This window comes from Hyla sarda, chromosome 6 (assembly GCF_029499605.1).
Source record: "Hyla sarda isolate aHylSar1 chromosome 6, aHylSar1.hap1, whole genome shotgun sequence".
In the NCBI taxonomy this organism is placed as follows: Eukaryota; Metazoa; Chordata; class Amphibia; order Anura; family Hylidae; genus Hyla; species Hyla sarda.
The window spans coordinates 47,058,615-47,074,260 of NC_079194.1; the positions used below are offsets into that span (position 1 = coordinate 47,058,615).

The window sequence follows — 15,646 nt, forward strand, 5'->3', positions numbered from 1 at the left end:
GACTGCAGCAAATTAACCCTACACCTGCTGCTGATCACTCCCCACCCTCCAGGGAAGTAGTTGTCTTCTGTGGTGGGGTACACAGTGATCGCTGCAGCTGTAAGACTAGGTTCACACTTCGGAATCTCCGGGCAGAAAATTTCCGCCCGGAGATTCAGAGTGCGGCTCGCGCCAAATTAATCTGTCAGCGCTAGGACCACGTGGACAGCAGTCTCCAATAGACTGTAATGTGTTCCGCGAGTATTTCCGCCTGAAGAACGAGCAACGCCATTCTTAAGGCGGAAATTTTCAAGCAGATTTTCCATTCACAAATTCCGAAGTGTGAATTTGTGAATGGAAACTAGAGATGAGCGAACTTACAGTAAATTCGATTCGTAACGAACTTCTCGGCTTGGCAGTTGATGACTTATCCTGCGTAAATTAGTTCAGCCTTCAGGTGCTCCAGTGGGCTGGAAAAGGTGGATACAGTCCTAGGAAAGGGTCTCCTAGGACTGTATCCACCTTTTCCAGCCCACCGGAGCACCTGAAAGCTGAACTAATTTATTCAGGATAAGTCATCAACTGCCGAGCCGAGAAGTTCGTGACGAATCGAATTTACTGTAAGTTCGCTCATCTCTAATGGAAACCCATTCACTACACTGTACATTTTAGTAAGCGGAATTTCTGCTTGCAATTTCAAAGCAGAATTGCAGGCGGAAATTTCGTAGTGTGAACCTAGCCTAAAATCGGTTTGACGGCCGTCTGCCTCCAAAAAAAAAAAAAAAAAAAAAAAAAAAAAAAAAAAAAATTCACCTACCCGGTACCCAGAACTACATACCCTGGGCATGGGGCAATATCACTTCCACACCATTGTCGTGGTATTTGATAACCATGCATATAAAATATTGTGTGTGTTTTTTTGAAGGGGACATAGGGGGAGATTTATCAAAACCTGTGCAGAGGAAAGTTGTCCAGTTGCCCATAGCAACCAATCAGATCGCTTCTTTCATTTTTAACAAGGCCTCTGCAAAGTGAAAGAAGCAATCTGATTGGTTGCTATGGACAATGGTGCAATTTTTCGATTTGCGCTGGTTTTGATAAATCTCCCCCATATTCCTTGTGGTTTGTGCCCCTGATTGTTTATGACACCCTGCCTATATTGGCTGAATGTGACAGCATTGAGGGTACAATATATTACCATTTGGGGCCCACTTTTAATTCTGCCCAGGGCCACACATTGTCTAAAACCGGCCCTGCCACCCTCAAAGTACTATGCATGTTGAGTTGATCAAATGGTAGAGGCGGCTATTTATATACCAGTTTGTAACCGTAGCAGATAGTCCAGAGGGGGTGAATACTTATGCAAAGCACTGTATAGTGAAGTCTCTAACAAAACCATCTCTGATTGTATTGAAAAGTGGTCTTCTGCAAGGGTGGTCTGAAAAGATGGCCAATATGCTTAATATATGATGGAACAGAAGCTTCGGGGGAAATTTATCAAATCCTGTGCAGAGGAAAAGTTGACCAGTTGCCCATAGCAACCAGATTGTTTCTTTCAGTTTTAAAAAGGCCTCTGGGAAACGAAAGAAGCGATCTGATTGGTTGCTATGGGCAACTGGTCGACTTCCTCTGCACAGGATTTGATAAATCTCCCCCATCGTCTTTGGAAAATTTGGTCTAAATAAGGGACAGTGTAACCGTAGTTTTTAAGACCAAATGTATTTGCAAAAAACCCTCAACAACCCCCTGATCAATTGTATATACGGAATATAAAAGGTAATCTATACAAGTCTATTGATAATCATTAATAATCATATTACAAAACACTAATTCTATAGGATTACCTGGAGTGGGAAACAAAGTCATAAACCGGGATCTGCACTGTTTTCCCTTCCATGAGCTCTCGGAGGGTCTTCAAGATTAGTTCATTGTCGAAGGCATCTGTGAAGGAAACAGTAAGGATTTCAAAGTCAATTTATAACTCTACATCAGCGTTTCCCCAAACCAGGGAGCCTCCAGCTGTTGCAAAACCAAGACTCCCAGACAGCCTTTGGCTGTCCGAGCATGCTGGGAGTTGTAGTTTTGCAACAGCTGGAGGCACCCTGGTTGGGAAACACTATAATAGACCAACCAATAAGACTAGAAAAAACATCTGTCGGCTGTGTGGGCATTCTGGGAGTTGTAGTTTTGCAACAGCTGGAACACACAGGATTAAAAAGGGCTACTTCGGCTTTATACATCTTATCCCCTATCCAAAAGGACAGGGGATAAGATGTATGATCGCAGGGGTCCCGCTGCTGGGGACCCCCGCAATCTCTGTGCAGACCCTGGGATTCTGTGCCGGGCGCTGCCTCCCGAACGGGAACGTGATGTCCCGGCCACTTCCCCTAGTGACGCCACGTCCCCTTAATGCATGTTTATGGGAGGGGCCGTGACGTCACGTCCCAGTCTGAGGCAGCACCCGGTACAAAATGCCGGGCGCTGCACCAAGATCGTGGGGGTCCCCAGCGGCGGGACCCCTGCAATCATACAGGCTATCCCCAATCCTTTGGATAGGTGATAAGATGTATAAAGCCGGAATACCCCTTTAATGCATTGCTGGCTGTCTAGGCATGCTGGGAGTTGTAGTTTTTCAACAGCTGGAGGCACCCTGGTTGGGAAACACTATAATAGAGCAAACAATAAGACTAGAAAAAACACATTGTCGGCTGTGTGGGCATTCTTGGAGTTGTAGTTTTGCTACAGCTGGTAAACACTGGATTAAAAGGGGTATTCCGGCTATATACACCTTATCCAAAAGGACAGGGGATAAGATTTATGATCGCAGCTGTCCCGTTGCTGGTAGGGCAGCCCCTGGCATTCTGTGCAGAGCGCTGCCTCCGAGACGGGGACATGATGTCACGGCCACGCCCCCTAGTGACGCCACGTCCCCTTAATTTATGTCTACGGGAGGGGCCGTGACGTCACGTCCCAGTCTATGAGGCTGCACTGAGATCACAGGGGTCCCCGGCATCCTTTGGATAGGGGGATAAGATTTATAAAAGCAGGAATACCCCTTTAATGCATTGCTGGCTTTCTGGGAGTTGTAGTTTTGCAACAGCTGTAGGCACCCCGATTGGGAAACACTATAATGAACCAACCAATAAGACTAGTAAAACAGCTGTGGGGGCATTTTGGGAGTTGTAGATTAAAGAATTGTATAAACCAGGTTATATAAACCCTGACAACCCCTTTATGAACTAGAGAAGAAGACTCTCGCCATCCGAAATTTGTTTGTGGGTTTGCCGACGCTTCGCTCCTTCCCACAACTCTGTTGCATAATTCACTGAATCACGGATCTTTATTGTCTATAAGCTGAATGGGCCGAGTTATTACAGAACGGCTCGAAGGGTTTACGACTCTCCGGGGGCGAATGAGTCACTTTCCTTCTAGCGGCCGAGGCGATCGGTGCTTTGTGATATGCGTCATTTCTTGGAACATACAGAAGACTGGGTGACAAAAGGAAAGACAGCGTTCGCATTGAACTATTCAATAAAAAGAAGAAGAAAATAATAATAATGATGACACACACGCCAGATGTTGTGCGCTTACTAGAGACTCACTTGCCAGGAAACCTTGTTCTGGCCTCAAGGAAAGTAGGGGGAAAAAAAAAAAAAAGTGGGCTGCGTGAAAGTATACGTGTATACACTGCAGCAATATACAAGAATATCGTATATATCACATTTATAGACTTCAAAGTCAATGTATAACTCTACATCAGCATTTCCCCAGACCAGGGTGCCTCCAGCTGTTGCAAAACTACAACTCCCAGCACGCCCGGACAGCCAACGGCTGTCCGGGCGTGCTGGGAGTTGTAGTTTTGCAACAACTAGTCCGGTGGAAATTTTTTATATTTTTTTTTTAAATCAACTGGTGCCAGAAAGTTAAACAGATTTGTAAATTACTTCTATTAAAAAAAAATCTTAATCCTTCCAGTACTAATTAGCTGCTGAATACTACAGAGGAAATGCTTTTCTTTTTGGAACACAGAGCTCCCTGCTGACATCCTGACCACAGAGCTCTCTGCTGACATCTCTGTCCATTTTCAGAACTGTCCAGAGTAGGAGAAAATCCCCATAGCAAATATATGCTGCACTGGACAGTTCCTAAAATGGACAGTGATGTCAGCAGAGAGCACTGTGTTCAAAAAAGAAAAGAATTTCCTCTGTAGTATTCAGCAGCTAATAAGTACTCAAAGGATTAAAAGGAGATGTCCGGTGCTCACTTTTCTTATTATATCCCTTCCGGGCTGAAAAATAAAAGAAAACAAATTTTCTCTTACCTGTCTAGGCTCCCCCGGACCTCCGGTACACTCCGGTACAGGTGTTCGGTCCCCGGGCTGTATTCTTCTTACTTCCTGTTAGCCCGGCACGTCACACGGAGCTTCAGCCTATCACCGGCCGCAGCAATGTCCCGCCTCTGCTGGTGATAGGCTGAAGCTCCGTGTGACGTGCCGGGCTAACAGGAAATAAGATGAATACAGCCCGAGGAACGAACACCTGTACCGGAGTATACCGGAGCTCCGGGGGCTCGTTGGCAGGTAAGAGAAAGTGTGTTTTCTTTTATTTTGCAGCCAGGACAGGATAAAAGGAAAAAAGTGCGCACCGGACTACTCCTTTAACAAATAAATATATTAATATTATATAATTAAAAAAAAAGGATTTCTAATATAAATAATTTTTTTATTTAAGAAAAAATAAGAGTCCAATCAAAACAGAAATGTTACCGATAAAAACTACAGATCACACAGAACAAAAAGGATTCCCGTATAGGGAAAAATAAAAAGTTATAGGGATCAGAAGACACCTTTAGGCAAACAATTTGTTTTAAAAAGTACACCACCACAAAAACTATATAAAGTTTGGTTTTGTTTTATTCGCATTGACCTACAGAATAGCGAAAACCTAATTTTTGCCATAAAGTGCACTGTGTAAAAACAAAACCTGACAAAGTTGCAAAATTGCCCTTTACTTTTCTCCCTCCCACACATCAGCCACACCATCCACTGAAGCACAGGGGAACTCCATTCAACACAAGAGTCCAGCGTCTTCTGACCAGGGTGCCTCCAGCTGTTGCAAAAAACAGAATAATCTTCCTCCCACCCAGCGGTCGCTCCACCCATTGAAGCAAAGACAGGCTGCTCTCTCTGATCACCTGACTAGTGATGTCATGCCTCAGCCGCAGTGCAACCTGGGAAAACCTGATACCTGAGTCATTTTGTATGCTGTTGAAAATATTGGGGTAAAAATTTTGAGAAGAATTGCAAGACCACCATGAAACACTGGTGCAGACACTATATTATTATTAACTACATTAACTTTACAGCCTCTGTAGCATACTCAAAATAGAAAAAATAAAAATAAATCCCGGAATTCCCCTTTAAAAGGGTTACTCCGCTCCCCAGCGTCCGGAACGCCCCCTCGTGATGTCACGCCCCGTCATGTGACATGACGTCCCGCCCCCCTCAATGCAAGTCTATGGGAGGGGGCGTGACGGCCGTCGCACCCCCTTCCCATAGACTTTCATTGAGGGGCAGGCCGTGACGTCACGAGGGGGTGGGCGTGAACACGGAAGCCCACACACAGCGTTCAGGAACTCAATGTTCCGGACGCTGGGGAGCGGAGTACTTCACTTGCCAGCATGGAATTAAATGTTCCAAATGCTGTTTTTGCACTACGGGGGTCGGCCACGCCGACCCCCACAGCGCGAAAACAGCATTCGGAACATTTAGTTCCATGCTGGCCAGTGGAGTACCCCTTTAAAGGAGCAGAGAATTCCATAGTCTTACTGCTCTTACTGCAAAGAATCCCTGTCTGTGATCATGATAAAACCTTCTTTACACTAGATGTAGAGGATGCCCCCCGTTGTCACGTATAAGTCAAGGGTCACCAAGCCAGAAAATAAATATGGGCCAAAGACTAGGTCTTACCTGGGTGATCAAAGTTGAACTGGCCCTTGAGAGCTTTACTCTTCTGCTCAGGGGTCAGTATGCGGTAAAAGCTGTCCTGACTGATCATAACCACCTGCTTCTGATGATGATCCACCTCATTCTGTCCCAGGAGCTGCACGATCTTGGAACATACAGATGACTGTGGAAGAGTAAGAAAACAGATGTTTATCATAGATTTATATCCTATAAGGATCTCACGCATACACAGTACTGGCATTCTGCCCAATATCTTGATATTCCACCACAGCAGGAAATGTGCCTAAAGGAAACTACAGAAACCCGTCAAGAATACAGGAACTCAAATGTCACCTGTTCTCGGGATTGTAAAAAGTTATAATAATAGTTATTATAGGAAAAGTTAGATGGCGAATAAAGATAATGAAAAATATAAAGGATATATCAATCCAAGGAAGTTGCTTTAGTTTTTAAACGTTTTGAGGGTGCAAAACTACAGTATGTATAAAAGGTCACTTATTCATGACTTATTCCTCATCTGTATATACGCTGTCCAGGCATGCTGGAAGAGGTCGTTTTGCAACAGCTGGAGGTCCACAGTTTGGAGATTATTGTTCTATGTGGTAAAGTATGACCCTTCACAACTTTTACCTTTCTAAGGCTGGGTTCACACCACGTTTTTCAAGTATGTTTCCCGTATAAGTTTTCATTATTGAAACGTATGGAACCGTATTGAAAACGGTATAAACCGACAAAATTGAAAACCATATGTACTCGGATGCATCCGGTTTACTTGCAATACGGTTTTCTCCCGTACTCAAAACCGTGGTTGACCATGGTTTTGTCTCCCGTTTAAAAAGCGTACTGCAACCGCATACTTTTTTTCACATGGACGTCAATGGGAAACGCACAAGTATACTGTTCCATACGGGAAACCGTATACGGTTTTTATTTGCACCCTAAAGTCCCCACCCAAGACCCCTCCCATTAAAAAATGGACAAAATTTTCAAAAATGTATTTTTTTTTTTAAATAAAACGGACAAAACTGTATGCACTTTGTAAACAGTTTTTTTTTTTTTTTTTTTTTTTTTTAGTTTACTTTTTCCGATACTGTTCCATCCGTTTTTTTAAATTTTTTTTTGCCATACGGTTTTCTTTAGAAAAACGGATTGAAAACAGTATGGCAAAAACCTGATGTGAACCCAGACTAACCTGGTTGTGCATATACATTAAATGGGCGCTGTCAGATTCAAAAACTTTATATGTTGCACATCTTGGTAAAAACAATAACCTAATATACTTTTTATATAAAGTTTTTTTTATGAATCTCCTTTTTATAGTAACCAAGGGGGTCACTAGGGGCCCCCATACCATCCAGAAAAGGTTGTATCTTAATAGTAAAACTGAATGCATTTTTAATGGCAATTTCCTTCTTTCTAAGCCCCATAAGGAATTTGCCTTTCAAAAATGAGTTATTTGAAAACGTATGTTTTTTTTCATACACTACGAACTGCTTATTGCCTCATATCCAGGGCACGACACTACAATGATGATTTTCGTACTTTTTGGGCTATGCTACTATTAGCGATGCTACTTTATAACTTGGAGGTTACAGATACAACATAGCATGACGTTCTCTCCCATCTAGTTCCAATTTCCATAAGCAGCAACCTGGGCCTATAAACTGATGCCCTCAAGACGAGTGCAGGTCCAAGGTGGGACGCGAATCCAGATACCCATGAAATGTTCTCTGAATATGCCCCCTTTAAAAAAAGACAAAGGAAAAAAAATATATAGTAAGAAAGAAAAAAAAAAAACCTGTAGGGACTATTCACACATACAGTATTATGTGCAGATTTGATGCGCAGGATTTCAAGTCATTCAGTTTACATTGAAATCTGCAGCAGAAAATCCTGCACATCAAATCTGCACAGAATACTGAACGTGTGAATAGACCCGTAAAGTGCACAGGGAACTAGTCCACGGTGACCACCAGCAGTGAAGAAAGTGACATGGAGGCCCTAGTGAATTTTTTTTTTTTTTTATAGCCCGGAAAATGTTACAATATACAGTCCAATTTCCTGTTTTTTCCGGAGTCATAACACCGTCCCTGTAAACGCAGTCAGTGCTTCCTCTTTCATGGAAGATCAGAACATGTAGGAACAGACTATAAATGGTCTTAAAGGGATAGCCCACACACCTTATTCCCCTAAACAAAGGATAGGGGATAAGATGTCTGATCTCGGGGGTCCTACTGCTGAGATACACCCCCTCCCATAGACATGAATGGAGGGGGCGTGGCGTAACATCACAAGGGGTGTGGCGTGAGGTCATGTCTCCGGCCGTGGAAACCCAGCGTTCCTAAACATACTGTAGAGAATAGGGCTGGGCGGTATGGCCAAATATGTGTATCACGGTATTTTTGTAACTTATTGCGGTTCCACGGTATATAATGGCATTCTTCCCCCCCCCCCTCCCCCAAAATTAATTATTAGCCCAGTGCTACGCTGTCCCCATCAGGGTACTACTCACATGTCACCCGCAAGCGCTGCCTCCTGGTCCTTCTGTTTTTTGCGCCCGCTGGCGCCGATACTCTATACTGTGCGGTATCCCTATGCCCGGGCTGCAAAAGGTAAACAAAAACTCATGCATGTTCCGACGTCGGCCTTATGCTGGGGACGGGAATGTCGGACAGCCGTCAGCCCATCACCAGCCGCAGCGATGTTCCACCTCGGCCAGTGATAGTAAGACAGTGCGCTCAGCCTATCACCGGCCGAGGCGGAACATCGCTGCGGCCGGCGATAGGCTAACGGCTCTCCGACGTTCCATTCACTGGGAAGCAGGTCCGACCGACGGGGAAGGAGAATTAAAGTTTATTTTGTTTACCTTTGCAGCGCGGGCATAGGGATGCAGAGCAGTGGTTTGCTATCTGCAGACCTCAAGATGTTGCTAAACTACAACTCCCAGCATTCCCGGACAGCCGTTGGCTGTCCGGGCATGCTGGGAGTTGTAGTTTTGCGACATCTGGAGGTCGAAGACCAATGGTATATAGTGTCAGCGCTGGCAGCCGCAACAAACAGGAGGACCAGGAGGGCAGCGCTTGCGGGTGACATGCGAGTAGTAGCGCTGGGATGATAATTGGGGGGGGGCATAATAGCGCTCGCGGGCCACATATGATTAGTTCCTCGATGGGGACAACACAGCGCTGGGCTGATAAATTCATTAATTCCCAAGGGGGAGGGGCCAAACTAGTATTGCGGTATGGGTTAAAATGCATATCGTGCAGCACAAAAATTTCGGTATGAACCAGCATACCGCCCAGCCCTAGTATAGAATGAGGAGTGCTGCATGGAGACCGCGGGGGGTCCCAGCGGTGAGACCCCTGGGATCAGACATCTTTTACAGGTAAAGCGCTGTTCACACTTCATTAACCCTCTACATTGGAGATGTGTGTATAGGAAAGCTCCCAGCACATACACCAAATGTATCCATAAGGCTCTTATGGAAGCAGAGAGTTGGTCCTATTGGCCACCATCTGGCTGATGTATACCGTATGCTAGCATTTTATTTATTTTTCTCCATTTAGTATTTTTCGCGCCCCCCAAATTAAAAGCACACAACACATTTAGTAAATTTAGCCAGAAACATTAGACAATATTCTTTCCTGGAAGGATTGTTCATGAAAGAAAGATCTGTAGTTCACAAATAATATTTTTCCCTCTCTCCCACGAAAGTTTATAAAAACATAGACTCCAAAGTTATTTTTTATTTTATTTTTTGTTATTTTTTAAGTTGACACAATGACTGAAATCCAACCTATGGTGCCAGTCAGACTATGACAGATTCCCACAGCTTGTCACCTACACACCCCAAATGGCAAGTTATAATATAGGGTGGTGCCAGATCACCCTACAGCTAAAAAGCCTGAAAAACCTGATTAAAGAGAAAATGACCCTAATCATAATACACAGGTTATAGTGCTAGTGAACTGGATTTAAATTAGGTACAACTCATCTGGATCCGTGATACGTTTTCGGAAATAAACCAATTAGCCCGCATTGCTAATATGGTAATAGTCTTTGTGCAATGGAGGCGGGACCTGGCATATTCAGCATCCCTCTTGGGTCCCACCTCCATTGCGCAAAGCTGGCGATTAAACACATTAACAATGCTGGATAATATTGGGTCTATTGGTGGTTACACAGCTATCTTACTATTTACTTAGTATTAAATGGGCACTGTCAGATTCAAAAACTTTTTATATGTTGTACATCTTGGCAAAACATTAACCTTTCTAATATACTTCATCAGAAAATGTTATCTCCTTTTTATAGAAATCATGGCCTATACAATCATGGCTTTGTCCAAGCTGAAGCACAGGCATGAACAAAGTCCAGTAAGTGAGGGTGGGATAGTACTTCTCTGTGCTCTCTCCTGTCTGATAAAAACAGGAGAGAGCACCCAGAGGAGTGCCATCAGACAGGAGAGAGCGCCCAGAGGAGTGCCATCAGACAGGAGAGCGCGCCCAGAGGAGTGCCATCAGACAGGAGAGCGCGCCCAGAGGAGCGCCATCAGACAGGAGAGAGCGCCCAGAGGAGCGCCATCAGACAGGAGAGAGCGCCCAGAGGAGCGCCATCAGACAGGAGAGAGCGCCCAGAGGAGCCCCATCAGACAGGAGAGAGCGCCCAGAGGAGCCCCATCAGACAGGAGAGAGCGCCCAGAGGAGCCCCATCAGACAGGAGAGAGCGCCCAGAGGAGCCCCATCAGACAGGAGAGAGCGCCCAGAGGAGCCCCATCAGACAGGAGAGAGCGCCCAGAGGAGTCCTATCAGACAGGAGAGCGCGCCCAGAGGAGTCCCATCAGACAGGAGAGAGCGCCCAGAGGAGCGCCATCAGACAGGAGAGAGCGCCCAGAGGAGCGCCATCAGACAGGAGAGAGCGCCCAGAGGAGCGCCATCAGACAGGAGAGAGCGCCCAGAGGAGCGCCATCAGACAGGAGAGAGCGCCCAGAGGAGCGCCATCAGACAGGAGAGAGCGCCCAGAGGAGCGCCATCAGACAGGAGAGAGCGCCCAGAGGAGCGCCATCAGACAGGAGAGAGCGCCCAGAGGAGCGCCAGACAGGAGAGAGCGCCCAGAGGAGCGCCATCAGACAGGAGAGAGCGCCCAGAGGAGCGCCATCAGACAGGAGAGAGCGCCCAGAGGAGCGCCATCAGACAGGAGAGAGCGCCCAGAGGAGCGCCATCAGACAGGAGAGAGCGCCCAGAGGAGCCCCATCAGACAGGAGAGAGCGCCCAGAGGAGCCCCATCAGACAGGAGAGAGCGCCCAGAGGAGCCCCATCAGACAGGAGAGAGCGCCCAGAGGAGCCCCATCAGACAGGAGAGAGCGCCCAGAGGAGCCCCATCAGACAGGAGAGAGCGCCCAGAGGAGTCCCATCAGACAGGAGAGAGCGCCCAGAGGAGCCCCATCAGACAGGAGAGAGCGCCCAGAGGAGTCCTATCAGACAGGAGAGAGCGCCCAGAGGAGTGCTATCAGACAGGAGAGAGCGCCCAGAGGAGTGCTATCAGACAGGAGAGAGCGCCCAGAGGAGTGCTATCAGACAGGAGAGAGCGCCCAGAGGAGTGCTATCAGACAGGAGAGAGCACAGAGGAGTACTATCAGACAGGAGAGAGCACAGAGGAGTACTATCAGACAGGAGAGAGCACAGAGGAGTGCTAGCCCACCATCATTTACCGGACTTTGTCTATGCCTGTGCTTCAGCTTGGACAAAGCCATGATTTCTATAAAAAGAAGATACATTTTTTTTTATGAAGTATATTAGAAGGGTTAAGGTTTTGCCAAGATTTACAACATATAAGAAGTTTTTGAATCTGACAGTGCCCTTTTAAGGAGGATATTATCCTATTAAAGCAATGTTGGCGCTACAGCATCCGATGGAGGACGTCATCATTTTATTTCCCCTCAGTTTTGATGAACAGTATGGGCTCAGACTTCAGGGCTCTGCAAGACTTTGAATTGTCACGAAGCTATAATACAGTCATGTGACTGAGGCCTGATAGGATGTGTGTATGATCTTTCTATTGGAATGTCACCCGCCCTCCTAACCTGCCTAAAGCACAATATATACAGTATTTATATATAGAGAAATTTAGACAAACATTTCACATGGCATTTATCTCTGTCTAAACCAGACAAGAATAAATCACAATACGTTCTTCTAGATCAAGTTTCTACAAGTGCAAATAAGGAAAGATTTTCTTTAGAATATTTTTTTTAATCTACGATAGGTGGTCAACAAGGCCAATGGCCCGCTACTTCTAATTAGGATTGGAGGATGTCCGTTTTAAAGTGTAACCCCAATGTTGGTCTGGCGGTAGGATCTTTTTAAATCTCCTGACAACTTCGTAGCCTGAGACTTGCCCACTGCTAAAGCGATCGGGGCACAGATTTGCTGGAAATTTCCATACAAGTTTATGGGAATTCCATTACATCTCCTGATTGTGTTACGCTAAGGCTGCGGAGATTGACTGCGGGCTAGCAAAAAAAAATAAAAAATTGGATGGTGGGAGCTACCCTTTAAGGACAAAAGGCGTACAGGTCCTTGCACTTAAAAGGGTGCTCCACTGGAAAACTTACCGTATTAAATTTTTTTTTTTAAATTAATAAACAGGTTTGTAAATTAAAAATATTCATCCTTCCAGTACTTAGCTGCTGTATGCTCCACAGGAAGTTCTTTTCTTTTTGAATTCCCTTTCTGTCTGACCACAGTGCTCTCTCCTGACACCTCTGTCCATTTTAAGAACTGTCCAGAGCAGGATAGGTTTGCCAGTACTGGAAGGATTAAGATTTTTAATAGAAGTAATTTACAAAGCGGTTTAACTTTCTGGCACCAGTTGATTAAAAAAAAAAAAAAAAAAAAATAGAATAAAACGATTTTCAGTGGAGTACCCCTTTGAAGACCAAGGGCGTACCTGTACGCCGTAAATCCTTAAAGGGGTACTCCGATGGAAAACTAATTATCTCTCTCTCATATTTTTTTTTAATCAACTGGTGCCAGAAAGTTAAATAGATTTGTAAATCACTTTTTAGCAGCTGTATGCTACAGAGCAAATTCTTTTAGAATTTTTTTTGTCTTGTCCACATTGCTCTCTGCTGACACCTCTGTCCGTGTCAGGGACTGTCAAGTGCAGCACAGGTTTGCAATGGGGATTTTCTCCGGCTCTGGACAGTTCCTAATACGGGCATCAGGTGTCAGCAGAGAGCACTGTGGACAAGACAAAAGAAATTAAAAAGAAAAGAATTTCCTCTATAGCATTCAGCTGCTAAAAATTACTGGAAGGGTAATGATTTTTTTTTTTTTAAATAGAAGTCCTTTACAAAATCTGTTTAAAGGGGTACTCCGCCCCTAGACATCGTATCCCCTATCCAAAGGATAGGGGATAAGATGTCAGAACGCTGCGGTCCCACTGCTGGGGAGCCCTGGGATCCCCGCTGCAGCACCCCGCTCTCATTACAGCGCAGAGCGAGTTCGCTCTGCACATAATGACGGGCAGTACAGGGGCCGGAGCATAGTTACGACACGGCTCCGCCCCTCGTGACGTCACGGCCCTCCCCTTTCAAAACAAGTCTATGGGAGGGGGCGCGGCGGTAGTCACGCCCCCTCCCATAGACTTGCATTAAGGGGACGGGCCGTGATGTCATGAGGGACGGAGCCATGACGTCACGCTGCTCCATCCCCCGTCATTACGCACAGAGCGAACTCGCTCTGTGCTGTAATGAGAGCGGGGTGCCGCAGCGGGGATCCCAGGCCTCCCCAGCAGAGGGACTGCGGCGATCTGACATCTTATCCCCTTTGAATAGGGGATAAGATGTTTAGGGGCGGAGTACCCCCTTTAACTTTCTGGCACCAGTTGATTTAAAAAATAAATATAAGGTTTTCCACCGGAGTACCCCTTTAAGAGTCTTAAGAGAGCGCAGTAGCCAGACACTCCCTGCTAATGACAGGCAGTAGTCATTCTGCTGCTGCCACTCATTAGCCCTTTAGCCCTTTAAATGCCAATCACAGCGTCTAAAGTGGAAGCAAAACATCTGCGGTAACTCAGAGGGGCTCACGGAACACTGGTTCTGTGAGCTAAAATGGCGGAGAAAGGTCCCCTTACATGTCTTATCCCACCAATTCACTGATGTAGCCTGGCTTAAGCGATCCACTGTAGAGGTAGCCGGAGGGCTTACTCTTGTTTCCTGGTGTCAATGGCTCTGTCATTGATAGATCCTGGCTGGATCAGGCTTTATCAATGGATCGCAGAGCACACAGATCAATGGAGTTCAATAGAACTGCATTGATCTGTACAAGGAATCTAATGATTCCTCCTAAAAGTCCCCTAAGTTAAATAAAAAATAAAAGTTTAAAAAAAGACACACTTGGCCGTCATGCCCCCTCCCATAGACTTGCATTGAGGGGACCGGGTGTGATGTCACATGGGGGGAGTCGTGGTCGTCAAGCTGCACACTCAGAGCCTCCACAGTGTTGAGAGTAGAGATGAGCGAACTTACAGTAAATTCGATTCGTCGCAAACTTCTCGGCTCGGCGGTTGCTGACTTTTCCTGCATAAATTAGTTCAGCTTTCAGGTGCTCCCATGGGCTGGAAAAGATGGATACAGTTCTAGGAGACCCTTTCCTAGGACTGTATCCACCTTTTCCAGCCCACCGGAGCACCGGAAAGCTGAACTAATTTATGCAGGAAAAGCCATCAACTGCCAAGCTGAGAAGTTCGTGACGAATCGAATTTACTGTAAGTTCGCTCATCTCTAGTTGAGAGCTAGCAAAGGTGGGTGATGAATGACAGATTGCGGGGGTACACGATCAGACATCATAAAAACTTACGCTAGTGGCTGGCTCCAGTTATGTGAAACACGCTCAGGAGCTGAGCGTGCTTCATACCCGGCAGGTCCAGGTTGCCATCAGCAGCCAGGACCCGCGGCTAATACCGGACATCGCCGATAGGGCTGATGCCCGGTATTAACCCTTTAGATGCTGCAAGCAAAGTTGACCGCGGCTTCTAAAACGGGACAAAATCTTTGCCGGTTAGCTCAGTGGACTGTTTGGGACCGCCACGGTGAAATTGTGAGCTGAGAGGACAGCAGGCGGCTTCTTACCTTGTCACCCGCTGTCCCATTGTCACTCTGCTGCTCTGTGCCTGAGATCCAGGCTGGAGCAGCAGAGCACAGATAACACTGATCAATGCAATGCTATGGATTTGCATTTATCAGTGTCTGCAATCAAGGTATTGCATGTTACCTTGAAGTTTGAACCCCCCCCCCCCCCCCCATTTAAAAAAAAAAATTTAAATAAAAATAAAGATGTGGTATCTCTGCGTGCGTAAATGTCCAAACTATGAAAATATAATGTTCATTAAACCGCACAGTTAATGGCGTACACGTTAGAAAATTTCCAAAGTCCAAAATTGCGCATTTTGGTCACTTTGTATACCCTTAATAAATAAAAACAAATAAAATGTATAAAAAGACTATCCAAAAAGTCCCATCAAAACTAAAATGGTACCAATAAAAACTTCAGATCATGGCGCTAAAAAAAAAAGCCCTCATATATCCCCGTATACGGAAAAATAAAAAAAGTTATAGGGGACAGAAGATGACAATTTTACTCATACAAATTTTGGTGCACGTAGTTATAATTTTTTTTAAAGTAGCAAAATAAAACCTAT

The 15,646-nt window shown here is 45.5% G+C and overlaps 1 protein-coding gene across 1 annotated transcript in view; it reads right to left on the reverse strand.

Annotated features, from left to right (window-relative positions):
• The window catches only part of UCK2 (uridine-cytidine kinase 2), a 48,179-nt gene that overhangs the window by 13,868 nt on the left and 18,665 nt on the right, over nucleotides 1-15,646 (reverse strand). The window contains exons 2-3 of the mRNA XM_056523599.1: nucleotides 5,948-6,107; nucleotides 1,824-1,920 (exon numbers count right to left, since the gene is read on the reverse strand). Coding sequence (XP_056379574.1) covers nucleotides 1,824-1,920; nucleotides 5,948-6,107 — 257 coding nt within the window. The remainder of the gene's footprint in view (nucleotides 1-1,823; nucleotides 1,921-5,947; nucleotides 6,108-15,646) is intronic.